The sequence below is a fragment of the Heptranchias perlo genome, chromosome 36 (assembly GCF_035084215.1).
Source record: "Heptranchias perlo isolate sHepPer1 chromosome 36, sHepPer1.hap1, whole genome shotgun sequence".
NCBI classification, from domain to species: domain Eukaryota; kingdom Metazoa; phylum Chordata; class Chondrichthyes; order Hexanchiformes; family Hexanchidae; genus Heptranchias; species Heptranchias perlo.
In genome coordinates, this window is record NC_090360.1 from 5,191,237 (window position 1) to 5,207,932 (window position 16,696).

General features: G+C 42.9%; 1 protein-coding gene across 1 annotated transcript in view; it reads left to right on the forward strand.

Moving 5' to 3' along the window:
* The window catches only part of LOC137303914 (cadherin-23-like), a 109,393-nt gene extending 100,805 nt beyond the window's left edge, over window positions 1-8,588 (forward strand). The window contains exon 8 of the mRNA XM_067972326.1: window positions 8,359-8,588. Within this exon, the coding sequence (XP_067828427.1) occupies window positions 8,359-8,588 (230 nt within the window). The remainder of the gene's footprint in view (window positions 1-8,358) is intronic.
* Window positions 8,589-16,696: the final 8,108 nt, after the last annotated feature.

Below are 16,696 nucleotides of genomic sequence, written 5' to 3' on the forward strand. Positions count from 1 at the left end.
AACAGATTAACCGCTCGTTCACCTCATTGCAGCTTGTGGGATCTTGCTGTATGAAAAGCAGCTGCCGCACTGGCCTACAGAATAGTGGTCACTACACTTCAAGTTCATTTGTTGTAGATAAAGGTCATTGAGAGATGTGATAAGGTGTAATATATAAATACAAGACCATTTTTAATGTGAAAGGAGAGAAAGGGAGACCTTGCATTTATATAGCACCTTTCACATCCTTGAAACTTTCCTCAGTGCTTCACAGTCAATGAAGTGCATTTGAAGTGTGGTCACTGTGGTTAAGTAGACAAATGCAAGAGCCAATTTGCACACAGCAAGGCCCTACAGACAGTAATGAGACAAATGACCAGTTAGTGTGTTTTGGTAGCAATGATTGAAGGATGAGTGTTGGCCTAGACACCAGGAGAACTCCCCTGCCCTTACTGGAATAGCGCAAAGGGATCTCTTATATCCATCTGAGAGGGCAGACCGGGGCCTTGTCCGGAAGATGGCGCCTCTGACAGTGCAGCACTCCCTCAGTATAGCACTGGGAGTGTGTCAGCCTGGATCCTGTGCTCAATTTCTGCAATGGGACTTGAACCCACTGACTCAGAGGAGAGAGTGGTACCCACTGATCCCAGCTTACATCATCCTGGTCACAGATCTCACACACGTCGCTTCCAGAAAAATTAATTCTGCCACAACGTCAAAAAAAAATGACACTGCACGCTTTCTCTGTCCAAAATGGCTCGTGTGGAGCGTAAACACGAGTTGGGCCGAATGGCCTGTTTCTGTGCTGTAAATTCTATGTAAAGTATCTTTTTTAATCAAACTATTTTACTACAGGGTCAGGCCAAAAAAGTATGATGGTTAGTGCATTTTGGTTTTATTTTCCTCCGATAAGTGGTTTAAAAATAAAGAACAAATTGACATGCATGTTGCTGAAGTACTGTTGGTTGAATTTCTCCATTGAGATTTTTTTTTTAAAAAGCGGAAGCTGAATGAGCTTGTACTTAATATAAGGATCAGGACTCCCTCTGTTTGTTAATTATAAACGTTGGAAACCTGTTCTTTCAAAATGCCTTTACAGTTTTGCTGCACTTATTGCACATAGTAAGCAACAACTGTTTCAGGTTGTATGCAATTAACAAGACAGACCAGTGGGAAGTGCAAATGGGGCCAAGTTCTTCGTGCCTGAGGGCCACATGTGGTGCATGGGCCATAGTTCGAGCATTCTTGTTAAGAAGCAAGACATAAGCAAAGAAAGTATTTTATGAATTCACTATGATGTTCTCCCAAAATCCACTGTACTGGAAGGAAAACATAGTCAACCATTTCTGTAATTTCCAGTTTATAGTGTCTTGTACCTGAGTGTATTAATGACTGGAATTCAGAATATGAATTGCTAATTTTTGTGATAAAACCATACTCTACCAAAAAAAAGTGTTTGAAGGTGTAACGGAGCTTCAAGTGGAGTAAAAAACAAGTAGTTCCTTGAGCAATTCTCTTGCCCAGTTTTGTACATCTGCAAGTTGTCACATTGGATTGTGAGAACTCTATTTTTAAGTAATCTCTCGTCTTCAGTCAGGGGGTTTGCGAGTTCAAGCTCTCTCAGGATTTGAGCAAAGTGCAGTACTAAGAGCGTGCTGCATTGTTGGAGGTATCATCCTTTGAACCTGCCTGTTTTGATGGTTTCGGTAGATGTTGAAGATCCAGTCGCACAAATCACACAAGAGCTGATCGAGGTGCTTAAGATGATTGAAGGGTTTGATAGGGTAGATAGAGAGAAACTATTTCCTCTGTTCGGGGAGTCTGGAACAAGGGGGCATAACCTTAAAACCAGAGCTAAGCTGTTCAGAGTAGATGTCAGGAAGCACTTCTTCACACAAAGGGGAGTGGAAATCTGGAACTCTCTCCCTCAAAATGCTGTTGAGGCTGGGGGTCAGTTGAAAATTTCAAAACTGAGGGATATGGAACCAAGGCGGGTAGATGGAGTTAAGATACAGATCAGTCATGATTTAATTGAATGGCGGAACAGGCTGGAAGGGCTGAATGGCCTGCTCCTGTTCCTATATTCCTACGTAGCAGGATATTGTCAGAGTGTCCCCCTGCAACTAACACATCACCCCTCTGTTGTGTTTGTCCCTCTCCTGTGTGTGTTCTTTCTCTCTCTCTCTCTCTCTCCTCTCTCTCTCTCTCTCCTCTCTCTCTCTCTCTCTCTCCCCCCCCTCCCCGTCCCTCTATATATTTCTCCTGTAAAAGAAAATGCTATCATAGGGGATGATGTAATCTTAAAATATATTGGAATTCACACAGAATTGAGAATAGACTGCAATGTGAAAAAAATATTGGCTGGTGATGTCACCATGACTACTGCACATACTTTGTATGAATATAGTTTGTATTTATAAGAATTTAATGGGATTATGCTGCTTAATTTAATTAAGGACAAGTGACCAGTTTTTTTTTAGTGGTTTCAGAGGGAGGAATGTTGGCCAAAACACCTCTTTACTTTTCTTTGAATAGTTCCATGGATCTTCAATGTCCAGCGGAATCATTGGAACAGCTTTTCTGAAGGACATCCTGGAGTGGGTCTTGAACCAATGACTTACTGACTCAGCGTTGAGAATGCTTGGGATGTTTTGCTATGTTAAAGACGCAAATCAAATTGTTAGACGCAATGCAAATTGTTGTCGATGCTGCTTTCAACTGAGCCAAGCTATTTAGTTGCCTAATATGCTGTGTAGAGAGAATAATTGCCTATGAGATAGAGTTGATATCATGTGTGCGATGCTAGCTATAACTTGCTCACAACTTTATAACTGTTCAGGTCAACCCAGTCTCTAGATGTAAATTTTATCTGACAAGTGTTCAGTGAGTTTACTCTACATCCTCATAGAACATTGCTGTAGGTATATGGACCTGCAAAGGGAAAACCACTGACTTGGAGGTTTTATATTCCAAATTATTCAAAACTCTGATGCCCAAATCCTCTCCTACATTATATCCTGCACGCTCATCACCCCTGTCCTCACTGACCTGGACTGCTTCCCTCTCCTCAAACACTGAAATCGTCCTAATCTACAGATCTCTCGGTGGCTTCACTCACCCATAGGGTTGCCAACCCTCCGGGATTGCCCTGGAGTCTCCAGGAATTAAAGATTTATCTCCAGGACGTTGCTGCAAACAACCTGGGAGAAAAATCATAGGGGCATCAAAAAATGGTGTTTTTAAAAATAATTTCTTTGAACAGTTTTGTTTACTAGTTATAACAATATCAAACATGGGGAAAAAGGCTGTTGACTGATAGTCAAGAATCATCCAATCGGTAATGGAAGAGTCTGTTTGTTTACTAATTAATGTGGGAAGGCGGGGCGCCATGAGGATGGGCATGTTGGGCGACCAATGGCAGGAATTTGGGGGCGAGGCGGTTGGAGGCAGGAGGTCATGTGATGGAACCTCCAGGAATATGTCTGACCAGAGTTGGCAACCTTATTCACCTGACCTCAGCAATCTTCTCCAGCCTTGCTTCCCCTCCAGTCCTCTGACTCTTGCCTTCTGTGCATCCCCCTCTCCCACTACTCCAACATCAATGAAAGAGCCTTCAGTTGCCTCAGCCCTATATTCTGGTACTCAGTCCCTAGATACATGTGCATCTCTCTCTGCCTTTCAAAACCTCCTGAAAACTCATTCCTTCATATCCCCAACAAAGGCGTCCATTTTACTCTCCAATGATAACACTGATTTCCTTTGGATAGCTGACACCGTTCAGAAGTTGGGTCAAGGGAATCACCAGGAGTGTGTCAGTATTTGTCGGGGTTCCCAGGAATGTATTGATTTTATTTTTGACCGGTTAGTTTTGTTTTGAGTTAGTATTTATTGGAGATCGCATTTATATAGCGCCTTTAACGTAGTAAAGCCTCTCAAGGCATTTCACAGGAGCGTTATCGAACAAAATCTGACACTGAGCCATATAAGGAGATATTAAGACAGGTGACCAAAAGCTTGGTCAAAGAGTTAGATTTCAAGGAGCATCTAAAAGGAGGAGAGAGAGGCGGGGAGGCTTAGGGAGCTGTCTGTCCACATTTTGTAGGCTTGACAAGACAAAATCTAGTGCATGAATTGTCAGTATGTAACGTGCCGTGGTAATATCTAGCGGAGCACAGGTCGGATGGTACACTGATACGGGTGCTCAACACCTTAGAAAAAGAAGTAGTTAGACACAATGTGTAAATCTGCGGGCTGCAATCCCGGTAGTCACACCTGGCGTGCACTCGCTGGTACCCTCCAGCTTAGACTCTGCCGGAGTTTGCAGGATCGGTGGGAGGCTACCTAATATACATGGCACTGGTGGGCGCCCATGGCACTGGTGGGCGCCCATGCCACTGTGAGCACATCTCTGGCACCTGCCTGCCCCAGGCAGCCAGATAAATCCAGCACCTGCCTGCCATTGAGCAGGGTTGCCGATGCCCCCTCCTCCTTCCTCCCCTCTGAGACCTCCTACCTCAGCCTGCTGTTATCCCTCGGGAACCCTGACACCCAGGAAATGTTCTGTGTCCTGTCGATCTGATGCCTCCTTTCCACAGGGAAAGTGATGCCCCCTTGCAACAAAACGTCTGTCATTTGCTTGATGATCATCATCTTTGATGGTTTGGAAGCATCTGGTGGCATCTCCAACATTGCAGCACCCCCTCAGTACTGCACTGGAGTGTCAGCCTGGATTATGCGCTTAAGTCGCTGGAGTGAACCTTCCTACCCAGAGATGTGAATGCGACAAAATGAACCAAGCTGACTCTTAACTCTACTTACTGTAAATAAGTCCAATTCCACTGACCAATAAATCTGTTTGCTTCAGTGACTGAAAGATAAATGTGGTTCTTTAGCTTCAAGTGAAGAAAGTTAATGAAGAATTAAACAGTTAATAAGATGAAATCTACAAATTTATTATTTCTGTTGAGGCACTATTGTTTTCTTATGTCTGTCACATGGTTCTTAAATAACTCCTAGTTTAAGCACTTCTGAGAATTATGGAAGATGTTCCCAAGAATGTTTAGTTACAAATAATGATTGCTAACGTAACCTGAACACTTGCTGTAGAAGTAAGTCGTCTTAGAAATTGTACCTCAGTATTCAAAATGGCTATCAGTACTTTAGAGCTAACGTAACTTAGAGGCTTATATCTAGAAACAGAAATTACATCAAGAATTGAGCAGAGATTTTACCATTTTGCCTCCAGTCATTTAAAAAGATCTGAGCACATTAGGTCCCCTCACCGAGATAGCGGGTGTCGAGCACCTCCCCCCACCCCCCGAAACTCTCCGTTCGACCAGCTCTGGCATCTTATGCATCTCCCCCCTACCTTTGCCCCATCATTGTCAGCCTTGCCTTCACGTGTCTAGGCTGCATGCTCTGGAATTCCCTCTCCAAACCCCTCCAGCTCTCTACCTCCCTTTCCACTTAACGCTCTCCTTAAAACCAGCCTCATTGACCAAGCTTTCGCTCATCCCTCCGAACAGCTCTTTTTTTTTTGGCTTGCCTTCCTTTTTTTTTTCTGATTATGCTTCTGTGGAGTGCCTTGGGACATTTTTTCTACATTAAAGGTTCTATATAAATGCAAGTTATTGTTGTCTTGAAAAGAACGCTTCAGAATTAAAGCCCTACAATGGCATGTACCCTTGAATATTTGCCCAAAAATAAATGCTTCCAGAGAAGGCCAAAATCTTGCTGTTCCTTTTTTCATGGGTTTTTCTTTAAATTTTCTGCCCTCTTTCCCCAGAAGGGGCTGATTCTTGCTGGGGTACAGTTTCATGGGGACCAACATCTCTCCCTCACCTTACCCTAGTGATCATTATTCATGTGTCATCATTGTGGCCTGTTGGCTAGGCATCAAGTGCCTCAGCGGAACAGCTCTTGGGCTAATTTCAGTGGATAATGGATTTGTGTAGGACTCACACCCGTGCTGCTGTGTGTTTTGAAGTGATAAGCAAATCTTCTTCTGTGCCACTTTTGCATTCAGCCAGTGACCAGATTGTCTAGTTTTTGATGTGGCAGCGAGGGACTTATCAGTCGAACCCGGGTCAGGTGGCAGAATAGAACTGCTTCCTAAATGTGAACATTTGCTATAATAAAACTTCCATCCCCTTGTTTCTGTAGTTGATGAAGTTGCTGTATACCTTTTCTTTATAATTGCAGTCAGCATCAAGACATCAATAATAAAAGCACAGCATTTTTGAAAGGAGGATAGTATTCCGATAAGAACTTTACAATGCACTTGAAAATTTTGCAAACAGCATGGTACAAATGCAATTGCTGTTGTGATCACCTCACTAGTTATATCTCCTTGTATGGTCTCTTAAATAAAAGCAGAAAATGCTGCAGACACTCAGCAGGTCGGGCAGCATCTGTGGAAAGAGAAACAGAGTTAACGTTTCAGGTCGATGACCTTTCATCAGAACTCGAAGAAGTTAGAGATTTAACCGTTTATAAGCAAGTACAGAACCAGGAAAAAGTGGGGGGGGAAAAGAACAAAGGGAAGGCCTGTGATAGGGTGGAGGGCAGGAGTGATTAAATGACAAAAAGAATGATGATGAACACCTGCCTGACTTGCTGAGCGTTTCCAGCATTTTCTGTTTTTATTTCAGATTTCCAGCATCCGCGGTATTTTGCTTTTGTTATGGTCCCTTAAAGCTCACTTTCAAACTAGGTAGAGCAATAACAGAGTGTGGCAGAGCACCTCCCACTCTGCTGACCTCAGCTGCGATGTATTGAATCTCGAAGGAGAGACCTACAGGATGGAAGGAAATTAGGGAGAGTTGTCAGTCTGCCAGCCTCCTGCGCCTTACAGCTGCCTGTACAAAATGGGCCTATGTGGGGAATTTTCTTTCAGGCACAGGAGGTGCCGGGCTAAATGATATAAAATGCTAGGAATTTTTTTTTAAAAACAATCGTGAACAGCTTACCTAGAGGGGAAAAAAAGCATCTGGTCAAGCCTTTGCATTATGGCTCCCTGTAAGCTCAGTGATTTTATCCAGCAATTTACTGAACCATACAGGCCAGGGATATTCCAGGTTGATTTACTGGCCTGCATTGAGTTGATGATCTCAGCTGGGCGATTGCAGGCATCACTACATTTGAGCCCATGGTGTCTGGGTTAGTGAATAGAAAACCAACCAGGATTCCCGCTCCTGATCTCCATCCAACAGCCCCTGCTGGAAGTGTTGACATTGGGTGAGGATGGGATTGGTGTTGCCTGGGATGGCTTTGTGTGGTAGAATCGCTGCCAATGCTCCCCCATCAAGGCTCACAAGTAAACAACATCCCCTTGGGCAGAGTATTGGACAACATCTGGTGTCCACGGAGCCAAACTCCAACAAGAGGAGAAAATTGGTGGAGGAATTCATGAGAAAGGATTGGATTAATATTTGAAAAAGCAAAACTGAGAAAGGTATTGGAAATGGCAGGAGAATATGACTGTGAGAATAGCTCTTTCAGAAGAGCCAGCACTGGTACAATGGAGCAAATGGTGGTCACCTGTACTGTAAAGTTCTATGATTTTTTTTAAAAATTACAAGTTACAGCACAGGAGGAGGCTATTCAGCCTGCTGCTGCTAGCCCTTCAACCTGAGCTATCTGATCCCATTTTCCTGCCCTGTGTTGTATGTAGAAAGTGTGACCACAGTATGGCTGCAGTGCAAACTTAACCTGTGCAATGGACTTTGAGCAGAGTTTTCAAAGCAGGATGCTCCTGATTGTTTCAGGATGTTTTCTTCCTGAAGGTTTCTCAGTGTGGTAAACCTTGCCCCTTTTAATCTGGATCCTTGGTGTGGTGTTTCCAAGTCCAAGTTTCCAAGTCAGCTCGTGTATGGATAATGTTACTTTAAACAAAGTATTTTCACAGCAGTGTTGTAACACCTGGATGATGTCTTCCATCAGAATAATAAATGACTTGCAATCTTTGATGCAAATGAGATGAGTGTACATCGCCCTGGGTAGATTCTAATATTTTTATTTTGCTTGCTCTGCATTTATACCGACTCATGGAATGATACAGTACAGAAGGAGGCCGTTCGGCCCATCGTGTCTGTGCCGGCTCTTTGAATTGTGATGGTTTGTTTCATTTGACATCAGCTTGTTGGAATGAGTCCACATCTGACTTATTAAACATTTAGACAGCCTTCACAGTACAGCTACGTAATTAGGTGAGTTATTGTTTAGTCTGTCATAAGATAACTATTATTGTTGCAGCGGATACAGTCTGTCTGAAAGAAAACAGATGGATGATGAAAACCTGCTCAATTATTTTTTTTGTTATTAGCAGCTTGTGCATCTGCTCTGGGCGAATAACAGACTGGGCTGGTTTTATTTTCGCAGGTAACACCAACAGCATCTTTGCCCTAGATTACATCAGTGGAGCTCTGACTCTGAATGGCCCTTTGGATCGAGAAAATCCCCTCTACAGCTCAGGGTTTATATTGACTGTAAGGGTGAGTGATTCCAACTTAGGCCCTTCCATCAGCCGAAGCAAACGAGATTTGGTACAAATGAAAGTTCAAAATTACCTAGGTCAGCACTGCTGCTGTTCACTGAGGAAAACAAAATGAGTGTGGAATGTTCTGACAAGGTCTACCCGGTGTCTGTTATTTCTGAAGATACTGTGCTGTTCTGTTCCCCCCCCCTGCCCCCCGCCCAACTCCGAACCTGTTTCTCTTCCACACCAGATGCCCGCATTATAGCATTTCACTGCATTTCAGGGTGTGTCTACACTTGAATGCGTTGAAACCAGGCGCTTCAAATATTGTACAAACACTTTAACGCATTTGTTTTTGAAATTAATCTTTCCATGATTTTAACAAATGTATCAACCCATTTATTTAGCGCCTATGTTAAAATAACAGAGATTTCAGTTAAACTATTGTATACTAATATTTAGGAACATAGGAACAGGAGTAGGCCATTCAGCCCCTCGAGCCCGCTCCGCCATTTGATAAGATCATGGCTGATCTGTGATCTAACTCCATATACCTGCCTTTGGCCCATATCCCTTAATACCTTTGGTTGCCAAAAAGCTATCTATCTCAGATTTAAATTTAGCAATTGAGCTAGCATCAATTGCCGTTTGCGGAAGAGAGCCTTATTTAATGTAGAACTGTACTAATACTAAAACATCTCAACAAGAGAATGATGTGTGGTAATTTGTCTTTTGCATTTGGAATTGTGACACTTGCAAATCGGAACCTTGCAAATCATTGGAAAATGATCAATTCTCACTATAATCATTTTGTATCTGAATTGCCAATACCAGTGGAAACTGCACTTGTTGTAAGTCAGATATATTTCTAAGGGTGGAGTTGCAAGAGCTACAGTATAACTCTGGAGTTGGGTCACAGTCTGATTCTGCAAGGAAGCACCATGAGACTGTGGGAGGAGACGGCATCACTGTATTTCGGCTCGACACGGCCTGGAAGTGTAACTTCGATACGGTGTCAGGCCAAGTAGGAAGAGTGCTCGCGAGGCTTGTTGGACCTGCCGGAAACTCTACAAACTTGTGTAGAAAGTATTTAAATGTTTTATGAAAGCAGATCTCCCAATATATTTAAAAATTTACTGACCGGGGCAGAACTCTGCACAGAGGTCCTAAAATGTTAAACGCGCAGAAGGCGGCCGTTCAGCGCGATGCATCTATTCCGACTCTCTAAAAGAGCTAAGACAAAAGCAAAATAATGCTGCCGCTGGAAATCTGAAATAAAAACAGAAAATGTTGGAAACGCTCAGTAAATTAGGCAGCATCTGTGGGGAGAGAAACAAAGTGAATGTTTCTCAGCTTATTCTTGAGCCAGGGCACAAAGGCCCCAAATTTGATTGCCTTTAGCCATACATGCCTTTTCCTGGAAAGTCATCGACCTGAAACATTAACTCTGTTCCTCACTGCACAGATGCTGCCTGACCTGCTGAGAGTTTCCAGCATTTTCTGTTTTTACCTCTAAAAGAGCTATCCTCTTAGTCCCATTCCTCAGCCCTTGCCCCATTCCTTTTTAAGTTTTTCTTTTCTTTCCCAAATATTTATTTACTGCCCTTTTAAAATCTCTGATTCTGCTTCCACCCTTGTTTCTGGTAAGGCATTCCACATCATCTGCATAACAATTTCCCTTTGCGCTCCCTTATTTCTTTTGGTGATGATCACCCTCTTGTTATTTTCCCTTATTAACACCCCGTATAATTTTCAAACTCTTCTCAGATCTTCTCTTAACCTTCTCTGTTCTAGTAAAAATTAACCCAATTTTCTCTCATCTCTCCTCATAACTATAGTCTTTCCTCGTAAATGAAAATCTTAAACATCAGAGATCGGTTGCTAAACGTAGACTGATACCGTACCACAAACATGCAGTTTTTACATTCAATAGATAAGGTTCCATGCGTAGTGCTGTATCACTGTACATATTCAGCCCCATATTTCTTAGTCTCATTTTTTTCTGGTGATTTTATTGCGCCTTTGCCGGACAGGAAATGAGACCAGGGAAGAGGCATGCATAGCTAAAGGTATTCAGAACCTGTGGTCTTTGGGCCCTGGCCCAAGAATAAGCTGGGAGATCTGATACCAAGGTACCACTCCACAGCTTCTGTTTGTAGATGCAAAAATCAACAAATGGCCGCGCACTCTGCCGCGGTTGAAGTTTATCATGGCAACTGTGCCATGTTCGAATTATGAGATTTTTTTGCTAGTTTGGCGTTGTATACCACTGCTATTCTTGATTATTACTGGAACATGCACTAAAGCACCCGAGAGCGAACGACCATAGCAGATTAGTTACCCCTCCCCCATGCACTGAGGCCAACACTCCCTCCCTCTGGGAGACTGCTTGGTCTCCCACTTGAAGCCTCTTCTCCTTGACAATGTGAAAGAGGTTGAGAATCTGCCATATAGGAAATATGGTTTTGAGGTTAGGATCAGATCAGCCATGATCTTATTGAATGGCGGAGCAGGCTCGAGGGGCTGATTGGCCTACTCCTGCTCCTATTTCTTATGTTTATATTAAATTGCGGCTGTTAAGCCGCGTCCTACCGTTTTGTGGAAAAGTCTGGTGAAGTGTGAATACGTTGTGCTGCCCCTTTAAAAAAAATACACTTTTGATGCCACGGTTATGACTGCAGCACACAGCTGCTCACCTGCAATTCTGTCAGGATAGAGAAAATGGCAGCACAGGTGTATACAGGGGCGTGTCCACTGCTATTTTAGTTTAGGTTTAAAAAAAACTGGTTACCTCAAAACCAAATGAGCAACATTGGTGAAGCTTCGCTATTTATCAATTAGTCCCAAGTTTGAAGTTTGATCATCTCTCCTTCCTACTCTCTCTAGTTGAAGGTTTCCACTCTGCGTGAATATGGAGGACAGTTCACTGCGCACTTTTTATTTTTGAAGAAGCTGATAAACCAGGAAATTTACATTATCTGTGGTAGATTATCCGGTGTTCTGATGAGAGCCCCCTGTATTATTGATGTCACAGAACAAAAACATAAGAACATAAGAAACAGGAGCAGGAGTAGGCCATACGCCCCCTCGAGCCTGCTCCGCCATTCAATAAGATCATGGCTGATCTTGTACCTCAACTCCACTTTCCTGCCCTATCTCCATATCCCTTGGTTGCCTTAGTGCCCAAAAATCTATCGATCTCAATCTTGAATATACTCAACGACTGAGCATCCACAGCCCTCTGGGGTAGAGAATTCCAAAGATTCACAACTTTCTGGGTGAAGAAACATTTCCTCATCTCTGTCCTAAATGGCCGACCCCTTATCTTGATACTATGACCTCTAGTTCTAGAGTCTCCAGTCAGGGGAAACAACCTCTCAGCATCTACCCTGTCAAGCCCTCTAAGAATTTTATACATTTCAGTGATATCACCTCTCATCCTTCTGAACTCCAGAGACTATAAGCTCATTCAACTCAATCTCTCCTCATAGGACAACCCTCTCATCCCAGGAATCAATCTAATGAACCTTTGTTGCACCTCCTCTAAGGCAAGTATATCCTCCCTTAGATAAGGAGACCAAAACTGTACACAGTACTCCAGGTGTGGTCTCACCAGAGCCCTGTACAATTCTGGCAAGACTTCCTTAGTCTTGTACTCCAATCCCCTTGCAGTAAAGGCCAACATACCATTTGCCGCCTTAATTGCTTGCTGTACTTGCATGTTAACTTTCTGTGTTTCATGTACGACCCCCAGATCTCTCCGGACACCACATTTAATAGGTTCTCACCATTTAAAAAATATTCTGCTTTTTTATTCTTCCTATCAACGTGGATAATTTCTAATTTCCCCACATTATACTCTATCTGTCCCCTTCTCGCCCGCTCACTTAACCTGTCTATATCCTTTTGCAGCCTCTTTGTGTCCTCCTCACAGCTTACTTTCCCACCCAGCTTTGATCATCAGCAAACTTGGATACATTACACTTGGTCCCCTCATCTAAGTCATTGATATATATTGAGGCCCAAGCACTGATCCTTGCAGCACTTCACTAGTTACAACCTGCCAACCCGAAAATACCCCGTTGATTCCTACTGTCTGTTTTCTGTCCGTTAACCAATCCTCAATCCATATTGATATATTACCCCCAATCCCATGAGCTCTAATCTTGTGTAACAACCTCTTGCTTGGTTCCTTATTGAATGCCTTTTGAAAATCCAATATACTATATTCACTGGTTCCCCCTTATCTACCCTGCTAGTTACATCCTCAAAAAACTCTAATCGATTTGTCAAACATGATTTCCCTTGCAGAAAACCATGTTGACTCTGCCTAATCATATTATGATTTTCTAAGTGCCCTGTCACAGCGTGCTTAATAATAGATGCGAGCATATTAATGGCGTGTCAACCCATGCACTGTAGATGTAGCTTCTGAGCCAGTGAGCCAGCTTTTCACGACTGAGAATGGAGCCAAATCTTTCCTCAACTTAAGGCTGTTTCTTTCTGGCATTAAGTACATCATTCTATATTGATGGAAGTGTTTAATGTACTACTTAGGGAATGCCCAACTCTATAAACAATTTATTGGGAGCTGTAATTACTGAAGTCCAAGAGCTAATATACTCTTATCTTCAGAGGCAATGGCAAAGCATATTTGTACCATGTGCTATCAATGTAGAAACAGTGATACTTCTCTTTTTAAAACAAAATCCCAGGTATCAAAAGAAATGACAGACACTTTGGGTGGGGAAGAGTGGGTCATGCTTGGAGATGGCCACAAACAACATATATGTTTTTCTCTCTTTCCAAATAGCTGCCCAAAAACTCTGCGTTTAATATTATAGTTAAAACTGCCAGAAAATTATTGTGACAAAAAAAGATGTTAGCCTTTAACACCTATGTCTCTAAAGGTTCTTTAACCTGTCACAAACTTTTTAAAAGTTTCTGGGTACACAGACATTGTGCAGCTTGTTAGAGATTTTTTAAAACATGGAAAATATTTGTATCTATTTTTCTATCTACGTGTCTTTTTTCTGTGTATCTGCATCTATCTATATGTGTAGGTCTGTGTGGGTGTGCATCTTTCTTACTCTGTTGGTTTGTGTGTTTCTATCTGTGTGTAACTTTCTATCAGCTTCTCTCGCTGTGTATATCTTTATATCTGTGTATCGATGCCTATCTATATTGCTATGTATCTAGGTATCTGTGCATCTATCTGTATGTATCTATCTGTGTTTGTACGTATCTAGTTGTATGTATATGTACCTGTCTGTGTTTTTATGTATCTAGCTATCTCTCTGTATCTCAATATATTTAGCTATGTCTGTGTGTATCAATCTGCCTATGTATGTATCGGTCTGTGTGTTTCTCTGCGTCTTGCTATCTGAGTCTATCTAAGTCAGTCTATGTATCTAGCTTTGTGTGTGTGTGTCTGTACGTGCGTTGCGATTATATATAATTCTTAGCCGTTGATGCATATTGTCTGAGGGGAAAAGAATCAGTCGGCTTCAATTTCCCAGCAACCAATTCAGATAACGTGCACCTCTCCCTGTTTCCACTGAAGTTACGGTGATGGGGCCAGAGAATCCCCCGAGGGAATTCACCCACAGTATGTCCTTCAACCCACCATGAGCTATACCACAGGCAATTCACTTTACACAACGCATATACTTATTAGTGATTATAGGTAATTTAGAGATGTGTGAAAGTTGGGAACACAGTTTAGATCTCAGTGGGACTGCTGTTGTGTCTATTCAGCGTGTGCCCAATCAGCCGTAGTTTAGATTGTTCCCTGAAGAGCCCTATTAAGAGTCTGCATCTCTCTTAAACCTTAAGATATCTCTCCCTTCTCTGTTGGAATGAGATTGTAAGATGCTGCACGGTCCCTGGCTGTTTCCTGAATTAGGAGTACCTGACCTAACATAAGCATCAGAAATAATGATCAAAACAAAATGCACTCAATAGAATAGAAGCTCGGGCTGCTTAAAGCTGCAGTGTCCCACAGTGTTTGCTGAGGTTTTTCTTTTCCTTTTGCAAAGGCAGAAGTTAAGCTTGCTTGTGAAAATCCAATGAACTTAAACTTGTTCAGAAATAAATTATTCTTCTCGTCTCTGTGGCTCAGAGAGGTAGGAGAGGCCAGGAGCTGTTCATCATCATTGGGTTCTTGCCCTGTGACAACCAGGAGCCCAGCGATGCTCAGCACCATAAGTATGGAAGTTGTTGTATTTAAGCAGAATTGCTGGCATAATTATGTTTTCGAAACATAGAAAAAGCTTCAATATCCCATTAATTCTTGCAGAAGTGCTCCTTTTTAGGCTCTGGTATATCTGATGTATCGATAGCAACACAAACACAGCTTGGATTGTAAATTCCCTGTAAATTCTCCTGATTTGTTTTGTTCACTTCTCTCCACAGCAGTACTTTGAGTATTCTAAATATTACACGTAGGTGTTTACATAGTTGATGACTACTTTTGCCTGTATAGAAACAACCTGAACTTTAGATTAATTCAATGAGTGTGAAGCTCTTTGAGACGTTTGAGAGACATGTTAAGGCACTCGTACAAATTGAAGTCCTTTATTTCTCTCTTTCCTGCTCTGCCTCCCCCATTTCTTTTCTTTTTTTCTGCTTCTCTTCCCCTACACTTCCTTCCTCTTGGAAGCGTCCAAATTCTTCTGTGATGATGCATTTCTAACAAGTTATTTTTACTGTTACTCGAGGTTGGCCTGGTGGGTGAAACTGGTTCACACAGCGGGGCTAACGCTGTGATATTTGATGCCAGTTGCAGTCCAGCACATTGGCTGTGGGCAGCCTGTGCTATCAGGCACTGAAGCCTGTTGTGCACCCCTTGTGCCTAATGTTCCATCGTGCAGTAGGAAAGTGCCTGTGGTACTGAGGGCCAGCACACCAGGTCTTGTGCAGACACATAAAGGTCCTGAACAACATGTAAGTAATCTGCTTTCCTATTAATGCAGACCCAGTTTCCTGAATAGCACTATTGAAGCTCAGTGCCCATATAAAACGGGCACTGGATGGCTGGCTTGTTCAGTCATGTTGGTTGCTGTTCCCTTAAAGGGTAATCTGTTGGTAGTTGCATTAAATAGTTGTGTATTGACCCAGCAATATCGATGTCCTTCGGGTTTCATCACCACAGCTATTCATACCTTAAGGCTGCACCCCATCTGCCATCTATGGGTGTTAGCTGAGGGAACTGTAATTGAGCCCTGACTATATATGGACCTATGGCTATTCTAGTGGTCATCATGCTCTGACTGCTGGAGGCCTGTTGTGCACCCCTTGTGCCTAATGTTCCAGAAAGAGGAAAAGCAGAATCAGAAAAGGCATGTGGTACAGGGTGGCTTATAAATCTAAGATCATTTTAACCTGATGCACCTTACACAACCTCAATCTGCAAAGAAGTATTGCCATTGAACACGTGGCCCGAGAGGATCCCAATCAGGGACCAGAACATCGAAACGTTCACTCAGCTAGAGCCTTAATGCTGGCTGTAATAGACGGTGCCTGTGACATTCAAAGTACAACTATCATCTGCACATTCCCAATGTCTTGGGGAAAAGGCAAGACTGCTGGCATTGTCCCGGCCTTATATCAGCACCCATGAGTAGCACACAATTTCTCTGTAACTATCTTACCTCATTCTAAATGGGCTGTAATGACACATTAGAATGCTCGCTAACCCAAATATTGCTGTACCTTAAATGGTGTGGTTCAGGGGCATTTACTCTGCTTTGACCTAGTGCTTCCTTTTTAGTGATAGCATATGGTTAATGTCTTCGGCTTGTTCCAGTGTACATCTCGAGAGTGAAGGTGGCCCAGCCCCTCCTTGGGCTAGGTCGATAGACGGCCCTGAAACTTAAGAGGATGTTTGCTGCCTGGACTTGCATGCTGTCTGACACATCTGCTCCAGTGATCCAATGAAGTTCAACAGATCACTTGTTCAGTAGCAGTGCTTCTTTGAAGGGCAAGGCATGTGAAATGGCATTGACCCTTCATACCACCTCCATCCACACCACCCTTGTGCTGCTTTTCATAGGAGGAATGCCTCTCTTCACCAAAAAGGACCCACCTTCTGGCCAACCCCTCCTGGAACAGGACCTCCAGAGCTGCATCTTGAAATAGCCCCATTCTATCTCTTGGCCTTGATGCAGCCATTTTCTCTTCCCCCTCAGTAGCTGTGACGGCTTTGAGATGACCAGAGATTTTTAATAGCTGCTAGCACCA